Consider the following 27,466-nt stretch of genomic DNA (forward strand, 5'->3'; position numbering starts at 1 on the left):
CATTAGTGTGCACGAGAACCGGGGGAGAGCCAGGGCTCCACTCTGAGCACTAAAAAACAAACAAACAAACACCCATTCTGCTAGTTAGGGAGACACTCCATTGCCTAGGTATGTAGCAGGGTGGGTGTGGTGTGGAGTAAATGTGTGTGCACATGTATACATACGGATGTGTGCGTAGGGACTAGCAGTCAACAGCAGATGTCTTCCACAGTCACTCTTCACTGGTGTGTGTGTGTGTGTGTGTGTGTGTGTGTGTGTGTACACATTTCCTTTCCTGGTTTCCCCTCCAAAAACCCCCATTCCCTCCTCCTCCCCCTGCTCACCAGCCCACCCACTCCCACTTCCTGGCCCTTGCATTTCCCTACACTGGGGCATAGAGCCTTTACAGGACCAAGGGCCTCTCCTCCCACTGATGCCCGACAAAGCTATCCTCTACTACATATGCAGCTGGAGCCATGGGTCCCACCATGTGTGGTTGGTGGTTTAGTCCCTGGGAACTCGGGGGGTACTGGTTAGTTCATATTGTTGTTTTTCCCTTCAGCTCCTTGGGTCCTTTCTCTAACTCCTCCATTGTGAACCCTGTGCTCAGTCCAGTGGTTGACTGAGAGCCTCCACCTCTGTATTTGTCAGACTCTGGCAGAGCCTCTCAGGAGACAGCTGTATTAGGCTACTGTCAGCAAGCACTTGTTGGCATCCACAATAGTGTAGGAGTTTGGTGACTGTATATGGGATGGATCCCCAGGTGCGGCAGTCTCTGGATGGCCATTCCTTCAGTCTCTGCTCTGCACTTTGTCTCTGTCTCCTCCCATGGGTATTTGCTGGTTGTGGTGGCACACACCGGTAGGATTTGCTGAAGGAGGCAGAGCCAGGAGGATCACGAGTTCGAGACCAGCCTGGATTTCACTATATTTTTTGAGATAGGGTCTGTCACTGAACCTGGAGTCCACTGCCTCATGTGGGTGGCTGGCTGGTCAGCACACTCCACAGATCTCCCCACCCTCACCCCATGTTTCCACCTACTCTCCAGTGTTGGAGTTACACACATGCACTACCTACCATGTGTGGCTTCTATGTGGCCACTGGAGATCCAAATCCAGGTCTTCACACTTCCATACTGTACCAATTGAGGCTTCCCCTTAGCCTCAAGATGTGCATTTTTAATTCTGAGTGTGAACCTCTTTCCATATGGTTTTTTTCTCCATTTTTGTTTATTTTTCTGTACTATAGAGCTCTGCCCTTAGTCCTTTCTGTTGGGACCTGATCCATTGAAGTGCTTTACAAGTTAAAGCATTTTTCCAGTGTCCTGTGCGCCTCATGCTCCGGTTATAATTGTTTTTTGTTTGTTTATTTGTTTTTGTTTTTTACTTTGTGATTTATCTTCATGGAAAAGGCTTTCACTTAAAATAAATATATAATTCTTCACCTAAGTTCTAGGCCTTATGTCCCACTCAAAGAAAGCAACACTTTTCATCCCAAAGGTATAGACACAGCTAAAGTGGCTTTCAGTTTGTAAATGTGTGATCCTCGGGAGTGCATTTAGAGATAAAAATTAGGCAGCTATCAGGTGAGTTAGCCATTGGCATGAATATTACTAATGATCATTTTTTCTAACTAATATGAAATGCCAGCTTTCTCATGAGTTCCCATATATCTGAGTCTGCTTCTGGATATCTGATTATGTTTTTTAATGTACTCATTTTCTATTCCTGAGTGGTTTTAATTGTTGTATATCATGATAGTTTTTAACGTTGGCTGGTAATAGCCACACATGCTCTGGTTTCTTTCTTTCTTTTTTCCATGTTTTTTTTTAAAAAAAAACAAAAACAAAAAACAACAAAAAAACAAAACTCTTCCCTGTTTGTTTTTCCAGAAAATGTTAGTATTATTTTAGGCTGATTATGATTAAGTGAATATGTGAGACTGACCAGGGTCTATGAGAATACTTCATTTTTTTCCTTGATGTCTTAAGAAATAAATGTGTTCACGGGTGATGTTGTGAGTAGGAGTGATTTAGCGAACGGAATAAAAACATGCTTGCCAGGGTGACTGTCCCCAGACGCAGATGGCACAGGGGAAGATGGCTGACCTCGACTCTTTTTTGTTGTTGTTGTTTTTAAAAGTTTGCTTTGAATGGAGAGGAGAGGAGGTGGGTTGGTGGGAAGTGCTGTGTACATCAGAGGAGTTCCAGAGAAGCAAAAATCACTTAGTTCTGTGGAATAATAAAACCTGAATATTTAACCCCTCTTTTTTCAAGTAACTAGTCACATTCAAATGAACTTTTTTTTTTCCCCTGCTGGAGGAAAAATGGCAGAAAGCATATTCAAATGCAAGTCCTAAAACATATTCAAATGCAAGTCCTAAAAGCCACGCAAGGCGTTTTTTAAGTTCCTATGTAAATGGGAATGGAAGTGCAAAACAGATTATCCGTCAGGAGTCCAGCCATCACCCAGCCATCTCGGCTAACTTGTGCATTTGTGCGTGGGCTCTGTGGCGCCTTCGCACTTGACACTCTGCTCTCTGGTGACTGCACTTAGTGCTAACTCCCCTGGGTCTGCTCCAGTGTGTGTCTCAGCACGACTGAAGTGCCTAAAGGGAGGACAGAGGCCTTCTGAAATCTTCAGCAAGGACTCAAAACATGACCCTTGTTAGATTGGGTGACCAGACAGAGTATGAGATGCTCAGTGGACTGTTTGAAACTCGGATTTCATAGAGCTGTGAATTGTTGTTGTTGTTGGGTTGGGTTTTTTATTTGGGGTGTGTGTGTGTGTGTGTGTGTGTGTGTGTGTGTGTGTGTGTGTGTAATGCATATGGAGACCAGGAGTGGTGACTTTGGTTGTCATTCCTTAGGTGCTATCTTTAGGTGTGTATATGCATGTGCCTTCCTGTCTGCCTGTTTGACTGAGCCTAAAACTCCAGTTGGCTCGGCTGCCTGCCCAGCAGGCCCCAGGAACCCCCCACTCTCTGCTTTCCCACTGCTGAAATCGCAAGTGTATGCCATCAGCATGAACCTGCTCACCTGGCGTCTAAGGATCTCCTTTGCCCCATTTGGAATGGCCTTGGTCATGGTGGCAGCGCCTTGGTTTGAGATAGACCCAAACTCACACTGTAGTGCAGGTTGGCCTCAAAATCACTATGTAGCCAAGGCTGGACTCGGACTCCCGATTCTATTGTTCCTGCTTCCCATGTGCTAAGATTACAGGCATGCCCCAGCACACCCCAGCTAAACAATACAACTTCACTTTGGATTTCAGACATCTAATAGTTTTCTCAGTATGTATACGTTCCAAACACTGCATGCTACAGATTTAGCATAAGTGTGTCCCAAATAGCACATGAGATATACTTACCCGTTTAAAATGTGTATTTATCTGGAAGTCAAGTTTATTAGGTACTCTGTGTTTTTGTCTGCTCAACCTGGCAATCAGGTTTTCAGATAACTTAGATTTCTCCAGTTTCAGTGAACTGATTCTTTGACCTAAGACCTCAAGAGAGAATGAATAAATAAATCCTCTTCTTGCTTAGGTGTTTCAAAGCTTGAGGCAGGGGTCATTTAATTTAGGGGGAAACCCAGAGTTCTTACATCAGGCATAAAGCGTAGGCACACATGCACACTGTGGCTGTGTGGGTCTGAGGAGCTCACGCTGTGTGTTCTAACAAAGTCCCTCGGGATGCCACGTACCATGCCCGGACATGATATTGAGAGCATCAGGGTGGGCCAGGACATCCCTCCCCATGAGGAAGGGACTTCTGCAAGGGTACTGCTTGGTACCCTTGGGAAGTACATGGGGTGAGACACATTGACTAACCCAAATTCCTGTCTTTCTCACCACAGGTGCCGGCCAGCCTACAACACTGTGATGAGGTTGGGAGCTTCTGGGCCACTGAGGATTTTTCTACTAAGAGTGTCCCTTGGCAATTGCTTTATTAAACCCCAAGTCCAGGGGATTCTTGGCATTCACCTAATTTCTGGAAGACTCCCCTACAAGGTGGTATCTGCTCTTTTGTATTGCAGCACAGTGTTTGTGCTTCTGGTTGGGTGGGGAGGGGCTGGGTTTTTTTCTTCTTCTTCTGCATGTGCACAGTGTATACACAAGCATAATGCATTGGGATGACCCTGAAGAGTTAACAAGTGGCTTTAGCACGGGCTGAGCTGCTTCTGGTTGAAAAGGGGTTACTCTCTTGTCTGGGGAAGAGCAGAAGGGTGCAATAAACCTGTTGTGTTTTAGTGTTTCTAGAAATTAAACACGTTATGTTTACAGAATTGAGCTGCAGGAAGTGCAAGACATGCCAACTTCAGAGCATAAAGTGAATGCATTTCTAGATACCCCAGCGAGTTCTGACTCTGAACTATAACTTTTTTTTTTTTTAATGCAAAGACACTAGTCTGATAATATATACTGTATTCCCGGAGACATTTGTGTTACTTACCCTTGGGGGCAGAAGTCCTACCAATAAATTATCACACTGTTAGTAGTAGATTTTGTGTACCCTGGAAGTCATGTCATTAATATAGATTGGCCCCATCAAAGGAAGAGAACCCTTGCAATGTCCCTAGACTTCCTCCCTGCAACACAGCGCAAAGGTAGGAAGAAACAGGAAGGAAACAGATCAGCCATTATCTTCGAACGTATTATGAAGTCTATGAGGAAATATAATGTACAAGGCCAGTATGGCAGTAGTAGCCTTGAGGATTGGGTTGCTTGCTCTCTCTAAGCACTGGGGTAGCGGTTGTCAATAAGGGGCTTGATGTGAGGTTGTGGGTATTAGGCATCGAGGACAGTCCGGTTTTTAGGAACGAGTACATCTCCTGTCTGCCTGCAAATTCTCCTTGAGGGTCTGAAGCCCAGGTATCCAAAGAAAAGCATACAGTCCATCCTAACAGAACCCAGATGGTATGTCGTGACAAGCCCGCAACCTGATCTGCAAGTGGCAGCAACGTGGCAGCGCCTGCCCGCTCCCATGGACCTGTGTGCGCCTTGCTGCCCCTGCCCACTCCCGTGGACCTGTGTGCGCCTTCATCCTCCCGCATCATCATCTTTATTCTCAAGAATTCTGGACCTGACTCGCCGTTCAGAAAGGGATTCCTGCGGAAGCCTGGTTTATTCGGTGCCCCGTGTGATAAGTTTCAGCCAGACACGAAAGGAATGCAGCGGTTAAAGCATAGCGACTTAGCTTCCAGGCCGATTTCCTTAAGACTGGGGAACGAAGAACTATTTATTCTGCCTTAAAGGGATGGCAACTGGGTGGAGATGACGTCAGGCGAATGTAGACTATGGGTACACTCCTAGTGGGCTAATGTAGCATAGAGAGAAAGCAGGTAGGTGTTTCTCTGTTATGTAAGCAATAACTTTTTCTGTGTCTTATGGAGTATGACTAGCAATTATTTATTTCCATGCTAGACGGTTCTTTGCATGTGGGTTCCTTATAGGTGCAGACATCTCGGCCAATGGAGGTCCACTGGCCACTTTGTCATTTGGACGAGCTGTTACTGGATTGAAATTCACATACCATTTCACTAAAAATTGTGCCTTAGAAAACGCAAAGCTGTTGCACACAGTGACGAACGGCAGATTCGGAACACCAAAGGGAGACGAAGTCACTCCCTAGTTCCCACGGCTTCTCTCGGAGGTGTTTGCTGCTTTACAAGGGGGGAAAAAAATGAATAAAAGATTTTAAAAGACAAATAAAAAAAAAGGAAAAATTTAAAAAGAAAAAGAAAAGTTTTGAAAATGTACAGATCAAGTCCAATATTTTGATGAAGCACCTGCATGTTTTAGTAACTATTTTAATAAATGTGATGTTTACACTTCGCATGATACTAACAGAGTACTTTATGAGCAACGATGCACAAAACATGTACAATACGGTCCTTCATACGCGACTTTTATAGAATCCTTTTTACATGCGCAAGGCCATCCATTATGTCAGGAGCACAGGAGTATTGCACAGTCTCCTGGTTTCACAAAGCCATTTATACATATTTCTTAGAGAGACTCATTGTACGTGTGTCGAAGCTAGACTGGAGTCAAGAGAAATAAAACCCCATTCCCCAAGTGCGGAACGTGCTTTCCCGTAATGAACACTAGTCACCAGCCTGGAATAATCTCCCACATCTTCTAAATTCTAATTGCCAACCGTTTCTATTTCTATTTGATTTATATTTCATTTAGAGGCAGTTACATGGCAACTTCGGCAGACTAGATCTTGTCGTTTCCCAATGCAGCATAAAAGACTATGATCTATTTCTCTTCAAATAATCTTTGAGATCCCAGGGAGAAAAAAAAAAATGCTCTGTTGTGTGGAGCTATAATGTAAATGTGTTTGTTTAAAAACCAGACGAGGCAAGGGAGTGATTTATTGGTCCTACGGGACCGTAGCTGATTCTCTCCTCTCAGACTCTAAACACTTCTTTCCCAAGGACAGAAATGGGTGACTCTGCTTCTCACTAGCAAACTGTCATGGCATTTGTCCCACTTTCTGTGTAGCGTCATTAACATGATACATATTCTAGTCACCAGTACCTGGCGTAAGATCCGGTGAGCTGAAATGATCCACCTTTCGATGTGAGCCCATCCAAAGAGATGATCCTGTTCTGGATGGGTGACTTTCTGTATCAGTTACACTAACTTTCCTTTACAATATTTATTCTAAAAATGCCTCTGAGAAATAGTTTTAAAAATTAAAAATGAAGAGTTGTCTAAGATGCAACAGCTTTTACAGTGAATGTACATTTATAAATAAAAGACTCAAATCGTCTTGGTATTGCCTGTTTACTTCTGGAGGGGTGGGGTAACTCTTCTTGGGAATCAGAAAGTCTCAGGGCTCTCTGCCCGGGGCTCCATTGTCAAATGATGGCAGAAATGTGTGCTCAGGGTCTTCTGTTGAGGAGAAATCGGACCTACCAGCCGGTTTGTAGGGGCTGCTGTGGAGTTGCCTTGCAAGGGAACGTTTTAACTCCTTCACATTAGACACACCGTGACCAAGAGAGATCGTTCAGGTGCCTATGGAAGCTTCCAGAAACAACCAAATAATGATCAGTACTGAGCACTGGCTGGGATCAAACAGCGCTAGTCTGTTGAGGTCAACACATGCCCCTCTGCTTCCTCCGTGGTCCCTGCTCACTGTCTACGCAGTTGGCCCCACAAAGGGCCTTTTCCTCAGTTGCCCCTTTGGACTGGACCAGAGAAGATGCTGTGAGGCAGTGATGCCCGTTGGCACACCACACACACACACACCATGCACGCACACACCTTTTCTAAAGCTTTTGTGTACTTAACCTTGTACTCCGTCCTATGTTTTTATAGGATGGCAACAGCAAGCAAATCTCTTGAAACTTGCTTCGGGTACAATATTCTACTTGCTACTAATGGTTGTGTGGGGGTCTGCTTTCTTTTCTTTCTTTTTTTTTTTTTTTTCCAAAGTTTGGTGGGCAGTTAGTTGTTGCTACCATGGGAAACACGTGTTTTTCCTTTTGTAGAAGAATGGTCAGAGTTACAGAGTAACAATACTAATTGTTGGGGCTGCCGGGCAGCTCATATCTGGTTGACGCATTCTGCTGGTCTCTGCCTGGCTGTAACTCCAGTTCTAGGTGGCCTGACGCCCTCTGCTGGCCTCTGCAAGCACCTGCACCCTTATGCATGTACCTACACAGAGGCATACACATAGTTAAAAAGAAAAATAAATCTTTAAAACATAATTGCCATAATGAAAGTGACTCTGTGAAATCGAGGAAGAATATTTTTATTGAAATGAAAAGCATTTATCTCTGCCATATTGAATTAGTTTTCTTTCGATTTACTTTCTTGAGGTTCTAAGGAATAAATAATTTTAGCCCTAATCTAGACTGCAAAGCTTCCCTCCCCCACTCTTTGGTATTATCTGAGGTATTAGTTAAAAACTAGAATGGCTCAGTGAGCTCATAATTCAGTGAAAATGCCAAGCACTGTACAGGAAGGAGAACTGGAGCAAACTGAACACCATTCTGTCGGAAGAAATCAGTAGCTCCCAATGGCACCCTCTGCCTGTGGAATGTCTAGTTTGTAAAAGTGAGCAACTCTAAACTCCCTCTAGCGTAATGCCCTCCCAAATTACAGAACTCAAGAGCCAAAGAGATGGTTCAGTGGGCCAGAGAGAGCACTTACTGCTGAGACAGATGACCTGAGTTCAATTCCAGGGACACACATGTTGTGTCCATAAAAATGCACTGAGGCATGCATACATGCACATGTGCACACATGCTTATATGTGCACAAAATAAGTCAATGTTTAGAAAAAAAGCTTTTCAATCCAAAAGTAAGGAGCTCAAAAGTATATAGCCATATGTATGTATGTATGTATGTATGTATGTACATATATGTGTGTGTATAATTTTATACATTGCATAGGTGTGTGTATATACATATATATAATTCTGTTCTCAGGAAATTAGTTTTCAACCCATAACTTTTCTCTTTGCCTTTTTGGATAATGCTAACTTGCTGTAATACGAATAATTTATTTTGATAAATATCACACAAAGTTATCTACATGTGTGGATGTTTGAGCTAAGAGGCCCATGCAACACCAACAGTGCTGAGAACTCTAACAGGGTTGAAGAGCTGACCACTGTGTTGTTTCAGGGGTTGCTACTTTCTGAGCACTGCATTTGGGGTCCAGACCAACTGTGCCTCTCCCCTAAATAGTTTCATACTTGCTTATGAGCGGCTTCAAGGGACTCAGGAAACAAGATTTCTTTTTTCTTCCCTAAATCTGTTTGGCACTATTTTAACAGCTGGACTGTTTCAAATGTTGTTTTATTTCTATGATTTTTATTTTTATTTCTATCATGTTCCAAGACTGCTCTAGGCCTCCCTGTGTTTTCTAGGTGAGAGTCTGGGCTCTAAGATGAGTTAGGTGCTGTGTCTCAGGTATTTTACAGACGTGTCTCAATATTTTACAGAAGTGTGTACTTTACCAGCTCTTCCCCAGTCAAGGCTAGTCAGGATAAATCCCTGTTAACTGTTCCAGATTCCCAGGAAACAGTCAGATGGGTCCAGGCATGCACATGTTCAATAATGACCTCATAGCACTACTAGCATATATATGAGGAAAAAAAAACATAAAAAGCGAGTGAAGAAAAGATCACGCACACATTCAGATGTCTTGGAAAAATAGGGACTACAATAGCAAGACGCCTAAAGATGTGCATACATTTTATGTGGTACAAGACCCCATCCATGTGACTTAGAGGCACAGAGCCAAGTGCTGTAGTCCCTAGAGACACACAACACAGGCTGAAGTAAGTCTAAGAAGGACACAGAGCTCAGGACCCGAGCTGGGAGGAGGGGTGCTACTGAGGATACGGTGAAGGACTGCCAACCTCGTTGCTTTTTTATTTTTTTCACATTCGCTTTATTACGAGTGCCTTCAGAGACCAGCTAACATGGGGCATGAAACCCTGTCCCAAAATAAATTAGATAAAATAATATAGCATGCCACATAGTGTTCTTAAAAGGATAATGCATTTTAAATAGGGTAAGTTCCAGTTTATGGGAAAATGTTGGCCATTTGTATTAGGATTGCTGTCTAGTACTATATATGTATATGTAGGTTAAAAAGATGTAGTAATAGAATTACTTCCCCAGTGTTTACATTTTTTACATTTTAATTGTATGTATACGGGTAATTGCCTGGATGTATGTCTGGTAACACATGGTGGTGGGCGGTGGAAATCAAACTTCAGATCCTCTGGAAGAGCAGCCAAGACAAATAACCACTGAGCCATCTCTCCAGCTCCTCGTACTTACAGTTTGTCATTGTGTTTAAAACACACACACACACATACCAAAAACAACAACAACTCAACTTCTGTCGAAGTTGTTGGGTGGGATCACCAGAACAGGTCCTCTGAGGTAATGTACCCCAAAATAAACCCTAGTACGCAGCAGCATTGGAAATACTGAGAGTTCAGAAATATGCTCAGATCCCTGCCCAATAAATACGTACCGACTTAAGAAGGAAGAAGACAGAGACAAATAAGCCCCAATACTCCCAGCAGTGGTTGCTGATTGGTGGGGTTGTCCTTGGCTTACTGCTAACTATACACTTTAATGTTTTCTCATTCTGGCTCTCTGCAACTCTCTTTGTATGCAAAAAGGGGAACAATTATAAGAATGGAGAAGAACCGCTTCTGCATCCATGCCGACAGGAGAGTCTGTTAGGGCTTGTGAAATTAACAAATTCTGCAATGAAATGTAGTGGGGGCTTGGAAGAAGCAGCACTTATCTGACTGAGCACTGAGTTCTGGCAGAGCCTTGCCAGCCTTTGGCCATGTGGCTGCTCTCAGAGACCTGCTGAGCTCTCCAGCTGCCATTCCTTAATGTATGCAGAGTTCCATCCCACTGCGGGTTGCGGGGGGGGGGGGGGGGGGGAGGGGATGAGAACTGCATCTTAACATGAACTTGGAGCTGAGACCAGATTCTCATCTCATTTACATGTTACATGGGCAGCCTCCACCAGGCCTTAAGAGTGGGTCATGGAAATGCTTCATTAAAACATTGACATCAAGTATCTGAAGCCTCTTGGTTACACAGAGACATGGTGACCTCTGTGTATTTATATAACAAGATGGTACCATAGAGATGGAAGAGTGGATCCAGGTCAAGGTGAGTGGAATGTACCCTCCCCACTCCCAGACAACATGAATCAGTGAGGTCTTTAGACTCAGATCTGCTATCCTGGAAAGAGTAGCCTTCCAGCCTTTTTTTTTTCCTACTACTTTTTAAAGGGGGTTTTAAGCTTTCCTTAATGGATTTCATCATGGGATAGAATCCTAGAGGAATCTAACAATGCAGGCTAGCAAAGGGCAAGTAGATAATTGACTTACAGAAGACATGGTGATTCGAAAGGGAGGAGATGAGCTTTGCCCACTGCATGTTATGATGTGTTCTGTAGAATGCTCTTCAGGAAGAGGAGTTCACAGCCAACATGTATCCAAACATGGTAGACTGTTTTTCTCGCAGTTACATAAAGCATATTGGAAGACAGTCTGTGTAAGTTTGACCAATCCGTGTTTTCCAAAGCTGTCTCATCAAGAAACTCTATTCCTGATTTTTCTCAACATCTTGGATTCCATGGGCTGTACCTTGGAAGTGACTAGACAGTCAACATATTTGAAAAGTCACTTTGGTTCTATGTGCACTCATGTTTCGAAATTCTTAGGCCATTTTTAATTCTGGGTCCCCAGCCATAAGATTCTCAACAAGAAAACCATCTTGGACACTTCTCTCAGAAACTAGGAAAGTAGGAAGGAGAAGGCAGTTGAGGGACAGAAGTGTGACTGGAATGTATTAGACCTCTTGATTCAAGCTCCTAAGAAATGTCCAGTGGCAGTGGAGTGTGGTGCTTCTCGTAACAAACAAGGTAAACCCTTCTTGTCTAACTCCATGGTGGCTTTGGTAAAAATAAAAGTAAGAAACTATCTTTCCTTTAGTGAACCATTTGTTAAAACATTTAGTCATTTGAACAAAAACATGATGGTTCCTAACTTTGGTGTCCTTGTTCTTCATCCTTGGATGGAGAATTTAAGGGTTCCTTGACTCTGCCTTGGACTACTTTGTGATTCTTAGCCCTTTGCATCATTGGGGTGTATTCATAATATGGAAGACGAGACTCTGTTTAGCAGTTTTGAAATCGAATTTGTTCTGATGCTTGTCAGAAGGAGGCCCCAGTAAAAGCATTGCGATCTCTAAAAGCTTTAAAGTTACTATTGTATCACTCATTGCCTATTGAAAAAAGTACAAAAGTAGGAAAATTTGAATTTACTGTCTCTGTGATTTTTATGGTAGGTATCTGATGGTCTTCCAGTCATGCATCCCATGCAGACCATATTGTTAGGTGGGATCAGCACCCCCTGACTAGGGCTGGGCACTGATTGCAACAACCCATCAATATAGTCTTGCCCCTTTGCTCTTCATGTTGATTTGAGTGGCCAGGATTTAAATCAGTGGACTCTCTCTAACCCTTTTGTTAGAGTTGAAGAAAGTTTTCTTATTCTCTAGATGAGGAAGAAGCATGCAAATCTGATTGCACTGAGCTTCGGGTGCTGATAAAGATGGTAAGGATGGGAAGAGGATGGGATGAAGGTGGCATGAATGGGCTGAATAGGATGGATGGAATGAAGACAGGATGGATGGGATAAAGATGGGATAGAAGAGATGAAGATGGGATGAATGGGATAAGGGTGGGATGGAAAGGATGAAGATGAGCTGAAGATGAGATGCATGGGATAGATATGGGACGGAGATGGGATGAATGGGGTGAATGAGATGAAGATGGGATGAAGATGGAATGGATGGGATGGAAGGGATGAAGATGGGATGGATGGGATTAAGATGGGGTGATGGAGAAAGCAAGAGTCCTCTAAGGCACTCCCGTGCCCCAGCTCTAAATCCACACGCTGCATTTCCTAAAGCCTAGAAATCCTTTAATTGTTTACCTCAGTGTTGGCGGATTTTCTGTTACTTGCAAGGAAAACCTTCGGAGGCAGATCTGATTATGATTTTATGGGCATCCAATCAACGAGACAGACACAACTGCAAAGATGGATGCCCATACACTGAGGATGGAGAGACAGTGGTGAATTCCAGGAGCAGACAGGTGGTATGGCCTGAAGTGTGAACTGCTCCCTGCCTCCAGAATGGTATATAGACCAAGAACACATTCTTAGTAAGAAATCGCCATCTGGTTCCCTGCTGACTACAATACAATTTTCTCTAGTCCTTCGTCGTTGTCCTCCCACCCCCACCCCCAGTCTCTTTATTGGACATAAAGTAACTGGTGTGCGTGCAGAAACATTGTGCGTGCTTTTTCTTTCTTTCTTTCCTTTAAGTAAATGGCTGGTGTTTGGTTTTTATTAGCATCAAATGAAGATGGTGCACAGAAAGCACGGGTTCTGAAAAATGTCTCCTCTCTGCACTGACGGCATGTTCACTCAGACCTTATCTTTACATTCCAGGAAGTTATTTTGTTTTTAACAGCAACAACAGCGAAACCGTCCAACAACATAAAATTCCTTGTACATCTTGTTCAGTTGGAGAATTTTAATGTTTTTCATTTGTCACTGTAAAACCAAAGACAGACGATTTTATATAACTTTATATACATAGCGTTTACACACAAGGCAATCTGTCTTTAAGTAGAGGTTAAAGCCCCCGGAGCGGCGGGAAGCCGTGAATCCTAGATAGTTTCCCCTTCAAGTCAACTGTCTGTTGCTTAAATAAACCTCTGCTTTAAGATTTTAAAAGGAAGAGATGCAGTCTGTCCTGGGAGCGAAGGCAGGGTAGCTGGATCATTAGAGAGCTGGTCACATTATGTCAGAGCCGCAGAGGAGGAAAGGCACCGGAAGTAGGACCATGGTATCAAACAACAGGTCTGGCAAGCACTGACTCACTTCCTCCAGCCAGGCTCCGCCTCCTAAATCAGCAGCTCTCAACCTGTGGGTTGTGACAGAGGGGTTACCTCAGACCACGGGGAAAACACAAATGTTTGCGTTATGATTCATACCAGTAGCAAAATTACAATTATAAAGTAGCAGTAGAAATAATTTTATGGTTGGAAGGTCACTTCAACATGAAGAATAATTGTATTAAAGGGTCTCAGCATGAGGAAGGTTGAGAAGCAGTTTCCTAAAGGTTTCAAAACCTCCCAAGACACCATCACTAGCTGAGGACTAAACGTTCGAACACGAGCCTCTGGGGGACATCTCACATTCAAATCACAAGGTCCTCGCAGATAGAACACAGAACCCCTTTGATCATCTAAAACCAGCATCGATTCTTCAGCTGACCTTTCCTAAGATGGGAATCAGACTTCCATGGGGGAAAAACAATTCTAATATTCAGTAGTAGTAAAAGTCAAGATGCCTCTCTCGGCTGGCTTCCACGGCGCCCTTTGGAAAGCATGCCACGGTCCTCCCTCTTCAAGACGCAGGGCAAAGTTGGTTGAGCCAAATCCCCAGAATGATGAAATGCGGTGCACAAGAGGACACGTGCCTACTTAACACAAGGAGAGCCACACTATTTCTTTCCAAGCCAAGGTGATTCCCGTCAGCAGCCTGCGCTGGAGTGGCCAAACTAATGGGCAGAGTTAGCAACCGAGTAAAAGAGTTATTTCTACTTGGTGGCTAACCCCACTCGATTGTCTTAAGTATGTCTGGCTTCTCCAGTGTGCTTTTATCTCCGACGGACAATTATGAATGTTCCAAGTGGGCTCACTGCAGTCACCAGGCGAAAGGACTGTCAGGCACTTCGGAAATCCAATTTCAAGAGAGAAGATTGGTTTGAGAAACAGTGAACAAGGAGGAATCTTCCCAGGGAGGAGACACCGTGTGTCAAAGTTTACCCTCATTATCTTATGGTAGGTAGAAAAGAACAAATTAAGACATTTAACTGCCTAAAATTTGAGATCCAATTGCATTTAACACTGCAAATCTTGTTACTAGACCCACACGGGCCTACCTTACTCTTGGGTGAGGTCTGCTATGTCTCAGTAAATAGCATTTCTTAAAGCCAGAGTCTGAATCTGGGGTAAGTGGATAATCACTGGTCCACGTTGTGTTCTAGATAAGAGAAGAAGGTCCTGTAAGACCCAAAGTTTATAGTATTTTTTTTAAAGACTCTGTGAGAAGAAGACCTTAAAATCACCTTCTTGCCTGGCTGCCATTGCTACTGCCAGCACCCTTTAAATTAATAGCAATTATACCACTGTACAAGTTCTACGGTTTAATATGTGAGACCGTTTAGACACTGGAATTATCCTTTCGAATTGGCTCCCATAATGAAAGAACCATTAAGAACTGAGTGGTGTTCCAAGAACTCTTCAAAAAATAAAATAAAATAAAATAAAATAAAAATCAAAGAGAAGGGGGAAATGGCTCCTTTCCTTTTGGCCTGTCACCCACATTTTAATCAAATTTTGACAAGATGATGAATGTTGTACTGTCCTTCCAGCCTATATGCTAAATTAACAAGACTGTCTCATTTCCTCCTCTGAAGGGACACCGAGATGGGTTTCTGATACTTCCACATAAAGCAAGCTCTCAAAGCAACATCTCAAAAGTCTTGCTTGGGGCCTGCAGTCACCGTTTTCCCTGCGCAGGCACGAGGCTGGAACACAGCGCGTCAGATTTGCAGAAAGACTCCTGGCTGAGCAATGTTCAGTCAGCTAGCAAACATGAATCTCGGTATTCCTAACACATCCACTAAACATTTTAGACTTTCCAACAATGTTTTTTTTTAAAGACTTATTTCTGTACCTTTATAGGGAGAACATGTCTGTAATGCTGAGCGCAGGTAGTTCATATTTGTCTACAAAGCCAGAGTGATGAATGGAGATGAATCAGGGGAAATGGGTGCTCTCAGCACAGCCTACCATACAGTTAGTCACTCGCTTCCTAAGCTTCGGGTGTCTAAAAGCCTTGGAAATAAGACTATAGCTAAAATGTTTTGTTATTCTGAATAGGTTCAAATTCATCAGCTTGGATTTGTGACCCACCTGCTAGAAACAGAGGAGTCAGGAGAAAGGGAAGGGTTTTCTATCCAGTTTGAATATCTGGACGTTAGTGGTTGTTTTGCTTTTTAAAAGTCCAGGTCCAGTAAACCGGCAGTTACGAAAAATATAATGTTTCCTTAGTCAGTCTAGCACACAGAAAAGCAGCATGCCACCTAGCAACTATCTACCTACTATCCAGGCCAGAGGAGTCAGATACACCTCCCTCAGGAAGCCAATGACTGCCTCAAGGTTCCTCAGCCTCATGGGAAGATACAGGACCAGAGTTTGGGTTGTCTCTATGACCAGGTGTCTCCAGACATCCTGAGGACCAGACCTAAACTTTGAATGAGTCTATGGCTATGCCACTTGGAATGTGACCAATCTCATCTAACTTCAAACTCTTGGTACCTACCTTGAAGTGATACCTCATCCTTGAAATAGGCCCTGTTGTGGGATATTAATGACTACGAGAGCAGTTGAATTGGGTCTCCTCCAAACCTGTATAGCAATCCCCAGAGACCAAGAAGGTAGCATTCTTTGGAAATGAGATTGTTCTAGGTTTAAATAAGAGGATGGATGGAGGAGGTAAATGGTTCATGGGAGTCATCTGTGAAGAGCAGATGCAAAGCATGGTGATGTATTGATTAAGGAAGGAACCCTAGAGAGGAGTGGGTTTGAAGGAAGGAGAGCTTTTAAGCTAGACTTTGGATGGATTGAACTTTGGATGGATTGAACTATATCTACAGCTATATGTATAGCTGTAGATGTAGATGTAGATAGTCCTCATCAAATAGAAACAAAACAAGGTGACTGTGTGATGAGAGAAGAGCCCAGCACAAGCAACTCAGGATCTATATAAAATTAACTTATTCTCCTGAACTGTCATCTCTGCGGTTAACTGTCTCTGTCTGCTAACTTAGGCCTAGTCCTGGAAGCTTCTAGCCTCTGTACAATCTAATCTAGGCCTAGAATGTTTTCAGCTTCTCAGACTTACTGCTAAATAAGCTCACCCTTTCTAGTTCTTTCTGCTTTCTGGCTGGCTGACTCAACTCAGCTGTTCTGGCTCAAACTACTCTCCAAGCTGACTGATTCAACATGGCTTCTCTTTTCTGCCTCTCTTGAATTGCTCTGCTTGGCCTCATACTAACTTTGGCTCCTTCTCATCCTCTGGCTCATTATGTCTTCACCTATATTTAGCTTGTTCTCTCTTTGCAACTTGTCTATCACTTAGAACTACCTCCTCTCTCTTTTTTGTCTCTCTGCACAGCTCTCTTAAGTAGCTTCCCTTTCTTCTCTCTTCTTGTGAGCGTTGGGCATATCCTATTCTGCCAAATCTTTCTCTGATTCATCACTTTGTCAGCCACTCAACTGAACACCACTTTCAGACAAGGGTGCTTCCCTCTACAAACTTACTTTACCTTCGTTGTTTAGGATTAAAGGTGCATACTAAGGGTATATCAGTATTCCAGACAGAGGAATTAAAGGTGTGTGCTACAACTACTACAACTAGAAACTGTTTGGGTTTTTTTTTTCCAGTAAATAACACAATCTCAGGATTGACAGTGTGATCAAATATCCTACAACAGACCTTCAGTATTTAGAGACGGGGGAAGAAAGGGGGTATTTTCAAAGAGACTGAGAAAGTGGAGTCAAAGCGGTATCAGAAGAACAGAACCCTGAATCACAGGATTCAAGGAAGATTGGCAGTCAGTCCTCCAAGAAAGCTGGGAACCAGGACAAGCTGGGTGACACTACAGCAGCAAAATACCCAGTCCTAGTGGCTTTTACTGAAAGCCTGTTTCTCTCTTGCACTAAGGCTATTCTAGGACTCAGGAGCCTGGCCTCTGAGCTGTGGTCCAAGAGGCCAGACTTGTTCCATCCAGGTCTCTGCCTCATTAAGCCTGGATGCCAGCAACCACGAAAGCAGTGTGGAGAGAGCATCAGGGCTTATGTGCTCTGCGTTAGCAGGGAGGCCACACTCACTACTTACCCCTCAATGTTTTAGGTTGAAGTGGGTTTTAAACTGGGTATGGGGTTACCAACTATCAAAGCCCTTTTATGCATCCAGGAAGAAGAAAATAATAAACAAACATACAATAAATAGTGAAACTAAATATAATGATCAAATAAGGTAAGACAAAAAGTGCTTTTTGTCTGGAGTTAACAAAATTCTCTCAATCATAGGCAGATTACACTGGTGGATCCTTTAAAAAAAAAACAACATAGCTCAGTAACGTCCCTAAATATTATTCTGAAATAAACCCTAAATTCTTTTCTAGCCCTAAGGACCTCTGGCTTTTAATAACCAGATCTTCTAGTCTCCATTACACCTGCCAAGAGCAGGAGAGCCTCCATACCGTGTCTTCTATCGCATACAAGCCAACTTGGATGAGCGTGTGGTCAGCCTGGCTGGCTTTGCCTTTTCAGACAGTCTAAAGTATGAATCAATGGGGGCAGCGGCTATGTGGAGGCTCCAGTCTAAGCCAGAATCTTTAATTGTGTTTTCTTCTCTCATGACAAGTAATTAGAGATGACTGTTTCCTACCAGTCTAAATTACAAGATGGTTATTTCCTTTTACATTCTTTAGCTGCTTGGCACTGCATGTCTGTGGCATTATTATTATTTTTTAAGTATACTGATTATTGGGAAAAGTGACCAATAAGGAGCACTTTTCCAGCTTCTAGTGCAATTTTTAGTCAAAAGGAATGGGCAGGGTGGGAGGGTCGTCCTTCTGTGGAGACCCCATGTACAGATGTTTCAAGGGGTTATCCTGGAAGTATGGGGAAGTTGCTGCCACAGACCTACTTTTTAAATTAGCTCCCCTCCCTCAGGAACGCATTTGAAAATATATAAAAGCAAGTAAAGGCAAAAGAATGATGAGTGAGACTACTGGCCACCTAACAGGACAAGAAGACCATCCAGTATCAGTTAGGGAGTACAATCATGCTCTTCATCAGAGAGGCAGCATTCTAATCTTCAGTAAATGGAAAGAGAAGCCACCTGGGGGAAGGGATTGGTGTGTAAATATCATGTCATCTTGTAAATACCACTTCCCCGAGTGACTGAAAAAAAATTAGTATTGTAAAAGAAAATTTACAGCCCTAAGTATACATGTGATCTGTCTGTCTGTCTACTGTCTGTCTGTCTGTCTGCATGCCTTAAAATAGATAACACACATTTCAGGGCCATTCGTTGCAATGAAAGATTCCTATTGCTAATAAGACAATGTTTCCTGCTGTGTCCCCTTTATCTCAAACTAAGGAAGCTGGGCTAAAACCCTGAAACGCCAATAATTTTGATAACTACTCTATACCACGTTTCCAAAGATGGTGTGGGTCCATGATGGTGGCAGATGCTGGTGCAGGAATCTGAGTGTGGAATGGCTAAGAGAGAGGGTTCCAAGTGGTCAAAGTGGCTGAACTCTGAGCCCACAGGAGGACAGGTTAAGGGTCAGGGGCAGCAACCTAAGAAGGAGGAGCTTACAAGTGGCCATTGCTAGGGCTTGGGATGGTCTGCTTCAGGGGTTATATATTGAAGACTCCACCCACTGTGTGGTGGCACTGACAGGTCATAAAACTTTCAAGACATGAAGCTTAATGGTAGTAAGTAGGCCATGGGGCATCAACCTGAAAACATGAATGCTAACTCCCAGGGGGTCCAGCTCCTCTGAGACTAGACTGGAGCCCAGTCTTTAAGAGCATTTACTGATCTTGCTGGATCCTAGCTCCTGCAGAGGCAGCTCACACAACCTGTAACTCCAGTTCTGGAGAATCCAATTTCTCCTCTGACCTCCTCAGGCACCCGGATACAGGCAGTGCGTATAAACTCATGCAGACACTCACAGACAGGTAAGCAAACAAGTAACTCTTATTTAATGAGTCCTTACAGGATAGGCTTGCTCCTTCCCCCAACCATCTTCCATATCTGTCCCGCCACCATCTTGAGCTCCCACCAGCATCTCACATGACACTTCCTTCCATGAGGGGCCAAGAGGATGCTCACACCCTGTCCCCGGACTCTCAGAACTGTGAGCTCAGTACACCTCTTTTCTTTATAAAGTTACTCAGCCTCAGATATGTTTGGTATAGCAACATAACGTGGACCAAGACGTGGCAGCCACAAGCCATCGCTACAAGCATATAATAAGCTGTGACTATCAAAACCAAAGAAAAAAATGAAATTATTTTAAACGGAAAGCAATACTTGAAAAGGTATTTCTGAGGGAAAGTAAGTCAACCACCTTCTAGGGAGCAACGCTGGTGGCGTAACAGAGATCTATAAATGAAATGTCTGGGGAAGAAACACATTGAAGTGGGAGGGTTTGCATTCTTTCCCATGATTCTCAAGGTCCATGAGTCTCTGTGTTGAGGTAGCTAACAGGAAAAGGGTAAGCTTTTAATTGGTGACTGTCAACCCCAGGGGAATAAACCCAGGCCAGGCTGAGCAGATTTTCTTTACAGTTGTGTTTGCTTGACTTCCACTGTGGTCTAAAGCAAGAGGAATGCAAGGCTGCTGCTCGTCTTCTGTAATTGTTTCTAGGCTCCATGAATGAGGTAATATTTACTGGAAAAAAAGGTAAAAACTATGTCAGTTTGCAAAAACATAAAAGATATTCAGAAGGATGAGCTGCAGCTCAAATACAAAAAAAAAAAGTACATTGATTTCCAATTTCATGGTCATAGGATCTAAAAACAAGAAACTGCTTTCACGGGGCTAGAAACGCTGCTCTGTTGGTAAAGTGCTGGCCTAGAATGTAAGCAGCCCAGGACTCCCAGCCTAGTACTGCATAAAGCAGGCATGGATGTACATGTCTATAATCCCAGAACTCAGGAGGTAGAGGAAAAAGACTCAGAAGTTTCAAGGGTATCCTCAGCTATACAGGGAATTGGACACCAGCCTGGGCTCCATGTGGCCTTGTTTCAAGTGGGCCATGATGAAGAGAGGATTTTTAGGATCTTTTATACTCTGGGGAAGGCCTTGACTGTAGAATTGAGCAAACCTTACTTTCATCTACTCTCTCACTTTCTCATCCCAGATGACCAAACCAATGTGTACCCCCCTTTTATTGACAAAAACAATAAAGTATCTAATGGGAACTACTTTTTAAATTTAAGTTATATCCATAGACCAAAAGATGTCCATAAGTAGATCAAAAAATAATCACAGAGATTTTTAAAAAAATAGATGATAGATGATATGTAGGAAAGTAGATAGACAGACACACAGAATTCTTCCGTCTCCAGATCCGCACATTCTTTGTGTAGAAGACCCCACTTAAAGGAATACAAGTTCTGTCTGTTTTGTTTTGGCTTGAGTCGCTCTTACGTTGGGGTCTCCACATGTAGCCTGTGCTGCTCCAGAAAGCACTGTGTAGCCTCACCACTTGAGTATGAATTACCATAATGCTTCACCACTCCCAGCGTGCTTGCTGGTTCTGATGAGGGTCGGATAAACAGGTGAGCAAGCTGGCAGATGGCTCAGGAGTTAAGAGGCCTTGCTGTACAAGTTCGAGAACCTGAGTTCAGCCACAGCACCAATGTAAACCACTGAGTGCTGCCATGCACAGCCTGGAACTCCCATACTGCCTGGGACAAGCAAAGAGATTCTTTGGATCTTGCTGTCTTGCAGTATTGTCAAAAGCTAGCAAGCTCCAGGTTTAGTGAAAGACCCACAGAGAGACACACAGCATCATCTGACATACTTGTCTGGCCTCCACACAGGCACACACATGCACCACATACACATATATATAACACACATGTAAACCACATATACACATACACATGTACACCAACCACACATACAGACATGAACGCTATACACCCACACCCACATGTACAGCACACACACATACACAAGAAATAAAAATTGTTAAGATGGTATTTTTATTTTTACTTCATCTACTTAACAATTGCCTTGTTTTGTTTTCATGAATAACTACTACTTTGGAAAAAAAATCTTCAATTTTAAAGTAAAGAACTAACTCAATAAAGCCATTCACTCATGGTAGGGGCGATATTTCTAAAAGATAAGCTGTGCTTGTAATGTCTTTATCTCCTAGAATGTGTCTTGAAAGTCAGTTCTTGGTAACTTACAGCAACCTAGAAAGATTGCTAACCAAGAAAATGCTGAGGGACTGCCAGATACTGGGGAGAAAAATCTTCCTTTTTTAAATGAATCGTTCAATAGGGGGGGAAAAAAAAACCATAGAATGTAAGTTTCACCTTGACTGGTTTCACTATAAGCAAATCTTTCTGGAGAGATGTTCTGAGTCAGTGGATGTCTTGGCTGCCCTAATTATTGTCTTATGCAATTATGAGGTATGATTTTTATTTTCCTTATTACAAGCACCACTCCTATGTACATTAAATAAGATAATGGTAGTGGTGGTGGTGGTGGTGGTGGTGGTGGTGGTTGTGTAGAGGTGATGGGGGTGCTGGATGGATGTTAGGTGTGAACAATTCCACAACTTTGCCAGGTGAGGGGTGTCTTACTGTGGTCTGATTGTCACAAACATACACACACACACATACACACACACACACACACACTTAAATGACTGGGGAGGTTTTTTTTAAAGACACAGATTGGCTGTGCTTCTGGTTTTTTGTTTGTTTGTTTGTTTTTTAAGATTTATTTATTATATGTAAGTACACTGTAGCTGTCCTCAGACACTCCAGAAGAGGGAGTCAGATCTCATTACGGATGGTTGTGAACCACCATGTGGTTGCTGGGATTTGAACTCCTGACCTTCGGAAGAGCAGTTGGGTGTTCTTACCCACTGAGCCATCTCACCAGCCCCCTGTTTTTTTTTTAAATCAGGAATAATCTGTTTTTATCATGGGACTCAGTAAGTAACTTGAGAAGTTGCTGCCAAGGATTCTTTAATAGCTTCCATTTCTGAAAGGACTTTTCAAGTAGAGAAGAAACGGACATGTCCTCCAGTTAGTGAGAGAGAAGTGGGGTGTCTAACCTCCTCAAACATAACAATGGAGGAAGGGGCAAAAATTAAAGTCCCTTTGAACAATGCTGTTTTGTATCAAGGATCTTCTAGCCAGGTGTGGTGGCACACACCCCTAATCCCAGCACTTGAGAGGCAGAGACTGGTAGATGTCTTAGCTCAAGGCCAGTCTGGTCTACATAGGGAGTTCCAGAACAGTCAGGGCTATAGAGAAACCCTGTCTTGAAACACTCCCCCTCACCCCCCGCCCCCAAAAAAGGATCTTTAAAGTCCTATCTGAGTTTGGTTCTTCACTTGGTTTTCTGAACCAAATAGACACAGCTTTCAATGTGGCTTAAAAGCCTATGGTCCGTAGGCCGTAAGACTTACCCGAATTGATTGATACTTCCCAATATTGATGCTGGTGTAGCAGATTGAGTGGCTTATTTTAAACCACCCTGCAGAGTGCAGAGCTTTGCTTGAGAACAATAGAATAATAACCACCATCATTTTTCCTCTCCCCCCCTGCCCCTTTCCAGGCTTTGACCAGGAGAAAATAACTACAAGAAACTACTAATTTACAAAATGCGCAGATGACCTAGTTTATTCATAACCATAGGAGTTTTAATTTATTAAGCAACAATTTAATATGAGCAGTGCCTAGTAATTCTAGTTTGCCGTGTGTTTTTTTTTTTTTTTTTTGTGGGAGAATAATGTATTACTTAATGGAGAGGATAAATTTATTATTGGGAAATTTTAATAATGAACAAAATTATGTTTGGGTATTTTCTTGGGAAGTAATTAGTTGCCTAACTGTCCTTCCCTGAAGTGTGGCGGTATTGGTGGCAATTGCTATTTAGTGCTGAATTCCCTATGAAACAACCTACCCATGTATTGCTGCAGTGGTGTAGGAGGGGGACTGAAGACTATAAGGCCCCCTGGGCTTGGAAAGGAGCCCACTAGGCTTCCAGGGACTCTGCTGACTATTTCCACCTGCCCAACAGAGACCTAGAGACACAACAGAAGTAACTGGTAGAGGCTTTTGCTCTGCAGCTCCAGAGAGGCTGCGGAATCCAGGTGCCCCAGAAGAGCTTCCTCCTTGGACTTGCTGAACTGTCTGTGACTGACTGGTTCATCCAAATTGGAAAGACTCCTTTACATCAAAGCAGGAGCCTGAGAAGGTCACTGATAAAAGGTAAACATTAAATAAACTAGAATCTGTGAAGAGTTGGCACGACTTCATAATTATGCTTGGGAAGTAACGTGTATTATTAAAGGCTGCAGCTAAGAACCCACCTCATGACAACTTATGCAAATAAGGAGTTCACTGTCACACAGAGCTCAGAAGAAACCTGGATAGGTCATGGAATTATGAGGGGAAAGTTCCAGAATATGGTAGAGAACAGTGGTTGGGAACCAGCAAGCTAACACTGCCAGAGTTCTCTCAACCCAACACTGGACGTTGGTATAAAACCCAATGGTAAGTCAGGCTTCCTCCATATAGCCAAGGAAGAGTGTGAGAGGCCAGTTGGTACTTACATTAGCTTAGAAGCACCAGTGAGATGAGACTTCTTTCACCTAGCACCTGTATCTCTATACTAAACAGCACTCCTAAAATGCCTGCCACAGTCAACTTAAAAGAGAAAAGGTTTGGACACTCCTGTAGAAGTTACGTCGACTTCTTCCTCCTAGCCTCATGCTCCTAGGATTAAGACTCAGACTCAAAATATATTTACAAATACCTTGGCCATATGTCTAGGCTCTGCTCTGTTTGGATATAACTTAAAACATCCCATTTATTCTAGCCTATGTTCTGCCAACATGGCTGGTTGCCTGTGCTCAGGTAGCACACGTCTGTCTGGTCACATCTTTCTGTCAAGTCTTCCTGCAACTGGCTCTATCCCAGAATCCTTTGTGTCTCCGAAATGTCCCACATCTATTTCCTGCCTAAGAGGCTTTGTAATTGACATGTGATGCATCCATACAATACACAAGATGTACTCTCTACACACTCCTGTCATGACCTAAGGACCTCTCACAAGATCTTACTGTTCAAATTTTCTACCAACTCAGGATGGTGCCACTCTCCAGGTCAAGCCTTTAACACAGGGGCCTTTGGGGGCCATTCAAAATTCAAACTATAGTTATATCAATTCCAGGAAGTGACCTGGACCAGGAGGTTATTCTTAAGTGATAGATTCCTAAATGGAAGTGGCCAGAAAATGAGACTATCAAGAAGACAGAAAGGCTGGGGTCAGGGGGTCTTGTACAAACTATGTCTTAGGCCAAGCAAGTTTATTAAGTTCAGCTTCTTATATACTATCTGAAGAAGGAAATGGCCCAAGGTCTGCAGAAAGCTAAATCAGATAATGTTGGAAAGAGAACACAGGATACCTTAGACACACTTGCCTTAGGACTGATAATGAGAGCCCAGGGGAAGAGTTGGGTCCCCCAAAACCACAACTTTAACTCCTTTGAGGCACAGGTTCCAGCCTCAGAGTAGACCTTGGCTATACCAACTCCTGGACAAGGACACAGACTAGCGTTCCCTTTGTCCTTTTATCGGGGCCTTTGAGAAAGTCTTGGCTTGGTATGGCTCCCAAGCAAGGAAGATCACTATAACCCAGTGAACGACATCTGTGCTCAATCTATGCTCCATGAACCAATAACTGTTGGAGAACACTTTTGTGAGCCTAGGACCAGTAAGATGCCGTGTATGGAAACTACCATAGGATCCCACAGAGCAGGGTAACAGTTCTCACAAGGGAGCAAGAGACCATAGAAGACCCAAGCACACAAAGTCTGCAGTCCACAGAAAGCCAGAGATCCAGAGGTGAGTCCCTAGGTAATGAGTACCCTTCCCCAGTGCTCAGACTTAAACCTCTTCACAGAGTCTCGCGTGTATCTAACATCTGGTGGCAGAGATCATCTGAAATATCATCCTCTCTCATTTTTACCTGACTGATAAGACATGCTGTCATAGTATTATGAATCAAAATATCTGATTGGATGTCAATATGCTCCAAAAGATTTCTGAACTGAAAACTTTTCCTTTTCTCTCTCCCTCTTCCTCCTCCTTATCCTCCTTGTCTTCATGCCCATCCTCATTGTCCCTGTCTTCTCTCTCTCTCTCTCTCTCTCCTGGATATTATTGACATGTATCTGTGCTTTCTGAAGTGAGTGGAGGCATCTAGCTACTGATGGGTCTTGCCAAAGAGTTTTAAGTAACTGGCACAAGAAGAGACATTCTTTGTTTTAGGGGAGAAAAAGTTTCACAGCATGGGGTTTCTGTGGGGTAGACTCAAAGGGATCCCCAGTAGAAGACAGAAAAGCCACTAAGGTGTCTGGAAGGAAAGCTGGAGGAATCTACAGCAACATCTGGGGAAACAGAGTAGGGAAAGAAGGGGAGACAAGGATGGAAGAGTGTCTACAGAGGCAGCAGGAGAGCCTGTGGTGCAGCCTCATCAGCCTCCCATTGTTCTCCAGGATGCTCTTCGCTAAACACTGCGGACAATTACACACTTTCACACACTGGGTCTACCCTAAACTCTTAGAACTTCCTCAGCTCTCCCCTGCCAACAACCTTTCTCAGCCACCCCTCTCCTAACATCCTCATGTCTACTTTCTTGTTTAGTTAAGGCCACCATGTTTTTCATTTGCTTGTATCCGGTATCTCAGCCCCCAAGTTTTCCTCATGCTGACCCATTCTCCAGACTTTTGAGTAGATCTTTCTAAAATGGAAATTGACCCATTATTTTCTCACTCGAGTGTTTAACCACACTAAAAAAAAAAGGCACTGAACATGACCTGTGACACTAATCTCTCTACCTAGTCTATTATCAGTTGCCAGCCCTTTATAGAATAGTCTATAACCAATTAACAGTCCTTTACAGTCAAGGGTTCCAATTCTGTGAATTTAACTGGCTGTAGTTGGAAAATTCTTTTTTAATTGTAGCTGTACTGAGTTTGAACAAGTGTTTTTTCCCTGTTATTCCTTAAACAATCCAGTAAAATGCCTATTTGCATAACATGTACACACTGTGATATGATTTATAAGGGATCTAGGAATGGTTGGATATGCATAGAAAGATGAGTGCAGGGCTAGAGAGATGTCTCAGCAGTTAAGAACATTGACTGATTTTCCAGAAGTTCTAAGTTCAATTCCCAGCAACCACATAGTGGCTCACAAACATCTGTAATGAGATCCAATGCCCTCTTGTGCTGTGTCTGAAGACAGCTACAGTGTGCTCATATACATAAAGTAAATAAATAAATCTTTTTTTAAAAAGGTGATTGTAGGTCACACGAAAACACTACCCTATTTCGTGTAAGGCACTTGAGCATCCTACGATTTTCTAGAATCAATTTTCTACAGAGGGGAAGGGATGACTATAGTTCATTCATAACCATCAGAGTTAGAGATTATTAAGCAAAAGCAACAACAACAACAAAAAACAAAATAAGAAATCCTCTCCTCTCAATAGATCCCTCATATAATCCATTTTTTGTCCATACAGACTCTGTCTGTCTTTCTACCTATCTATCTATGGCTATATCTCAGCTCTTTTAAAACCCATTGAATTGTATTAGTTTTATTTTTACCTTTATAGATTTTTGCATACACTGTTCCTTTTGAAAAACCCACTCTCTCTTCTCTACTTTATTTTCCCTTCCTCCCCTCCCCTCCCCTCCCTTCCCTCCTCTCTCCTTTCCTTTTTCTCACTCCTCCCTCTCTTCTTCTTTCCTTCCCTCCTTTATTTCTTATTTCTTCTTGAAACTGGCTAGCACTGGCCTCAAATTTGCTATGTAGCTATTGAACTCTCAATAATCCTCCTGCCTCGGCCTCATGAGTATTGGGATTATAGGGCCCTCCTCTTCGTCTATTTTCAAAGGTACTGAGCTACGGGAAACTCACTGATCAGTGATACAGTCAACTAATGACATACTAGTGATACAGATAACTAATAGTACACAGTATCTAAGGGTCAAGGAAAATG

The 27,466-nt window shown here is 43.0% G+C and overlaps 1 protein-coding gene across 3 annotated transcripts in view; it reads left to right on the top strand.

The window, feature by feature from the left end:
- The window catches only part of Limch1 (LIM and calponin homology domains 1), a 311,271-nt gene extending 304,515 nt beyond the window's left edge, over window positions 1-6,756 (top strand). For all 3 annotated transcript variants that reach the window (NM_001001980.3, NM_001368863.1, NM_001256122.2), the window contains one exon: window positions 3,833-6,756. In NM_001001980.3, coding sequence (NP_001001980.2) covers window positions 3,833-3,858 — 26 coding nt within the window. In that variant the 3' untranslated portion in view covers window positions 3,859-6,756. The remainder of the gene's footprint in view (window positions 1-3,832) is intronic.
- Window positions 6,757-27,466: the final 20,710 nt, after the last annotated feature.

Source organism: Mus musculus, chromosome 5, assembly GCF_000001635.26.
Source record: "Mus musculus strain C57BL/6J chromosome 5, GRCm38.p6 C57BL/6J".
In the NCBI taxonomy this organism is placed as follows: domain Eukaryota; kingdom Metazoa; phylum Chordata; class Mammalia; order Rodentia; family Muridae; genus Mus; species Mus musculus.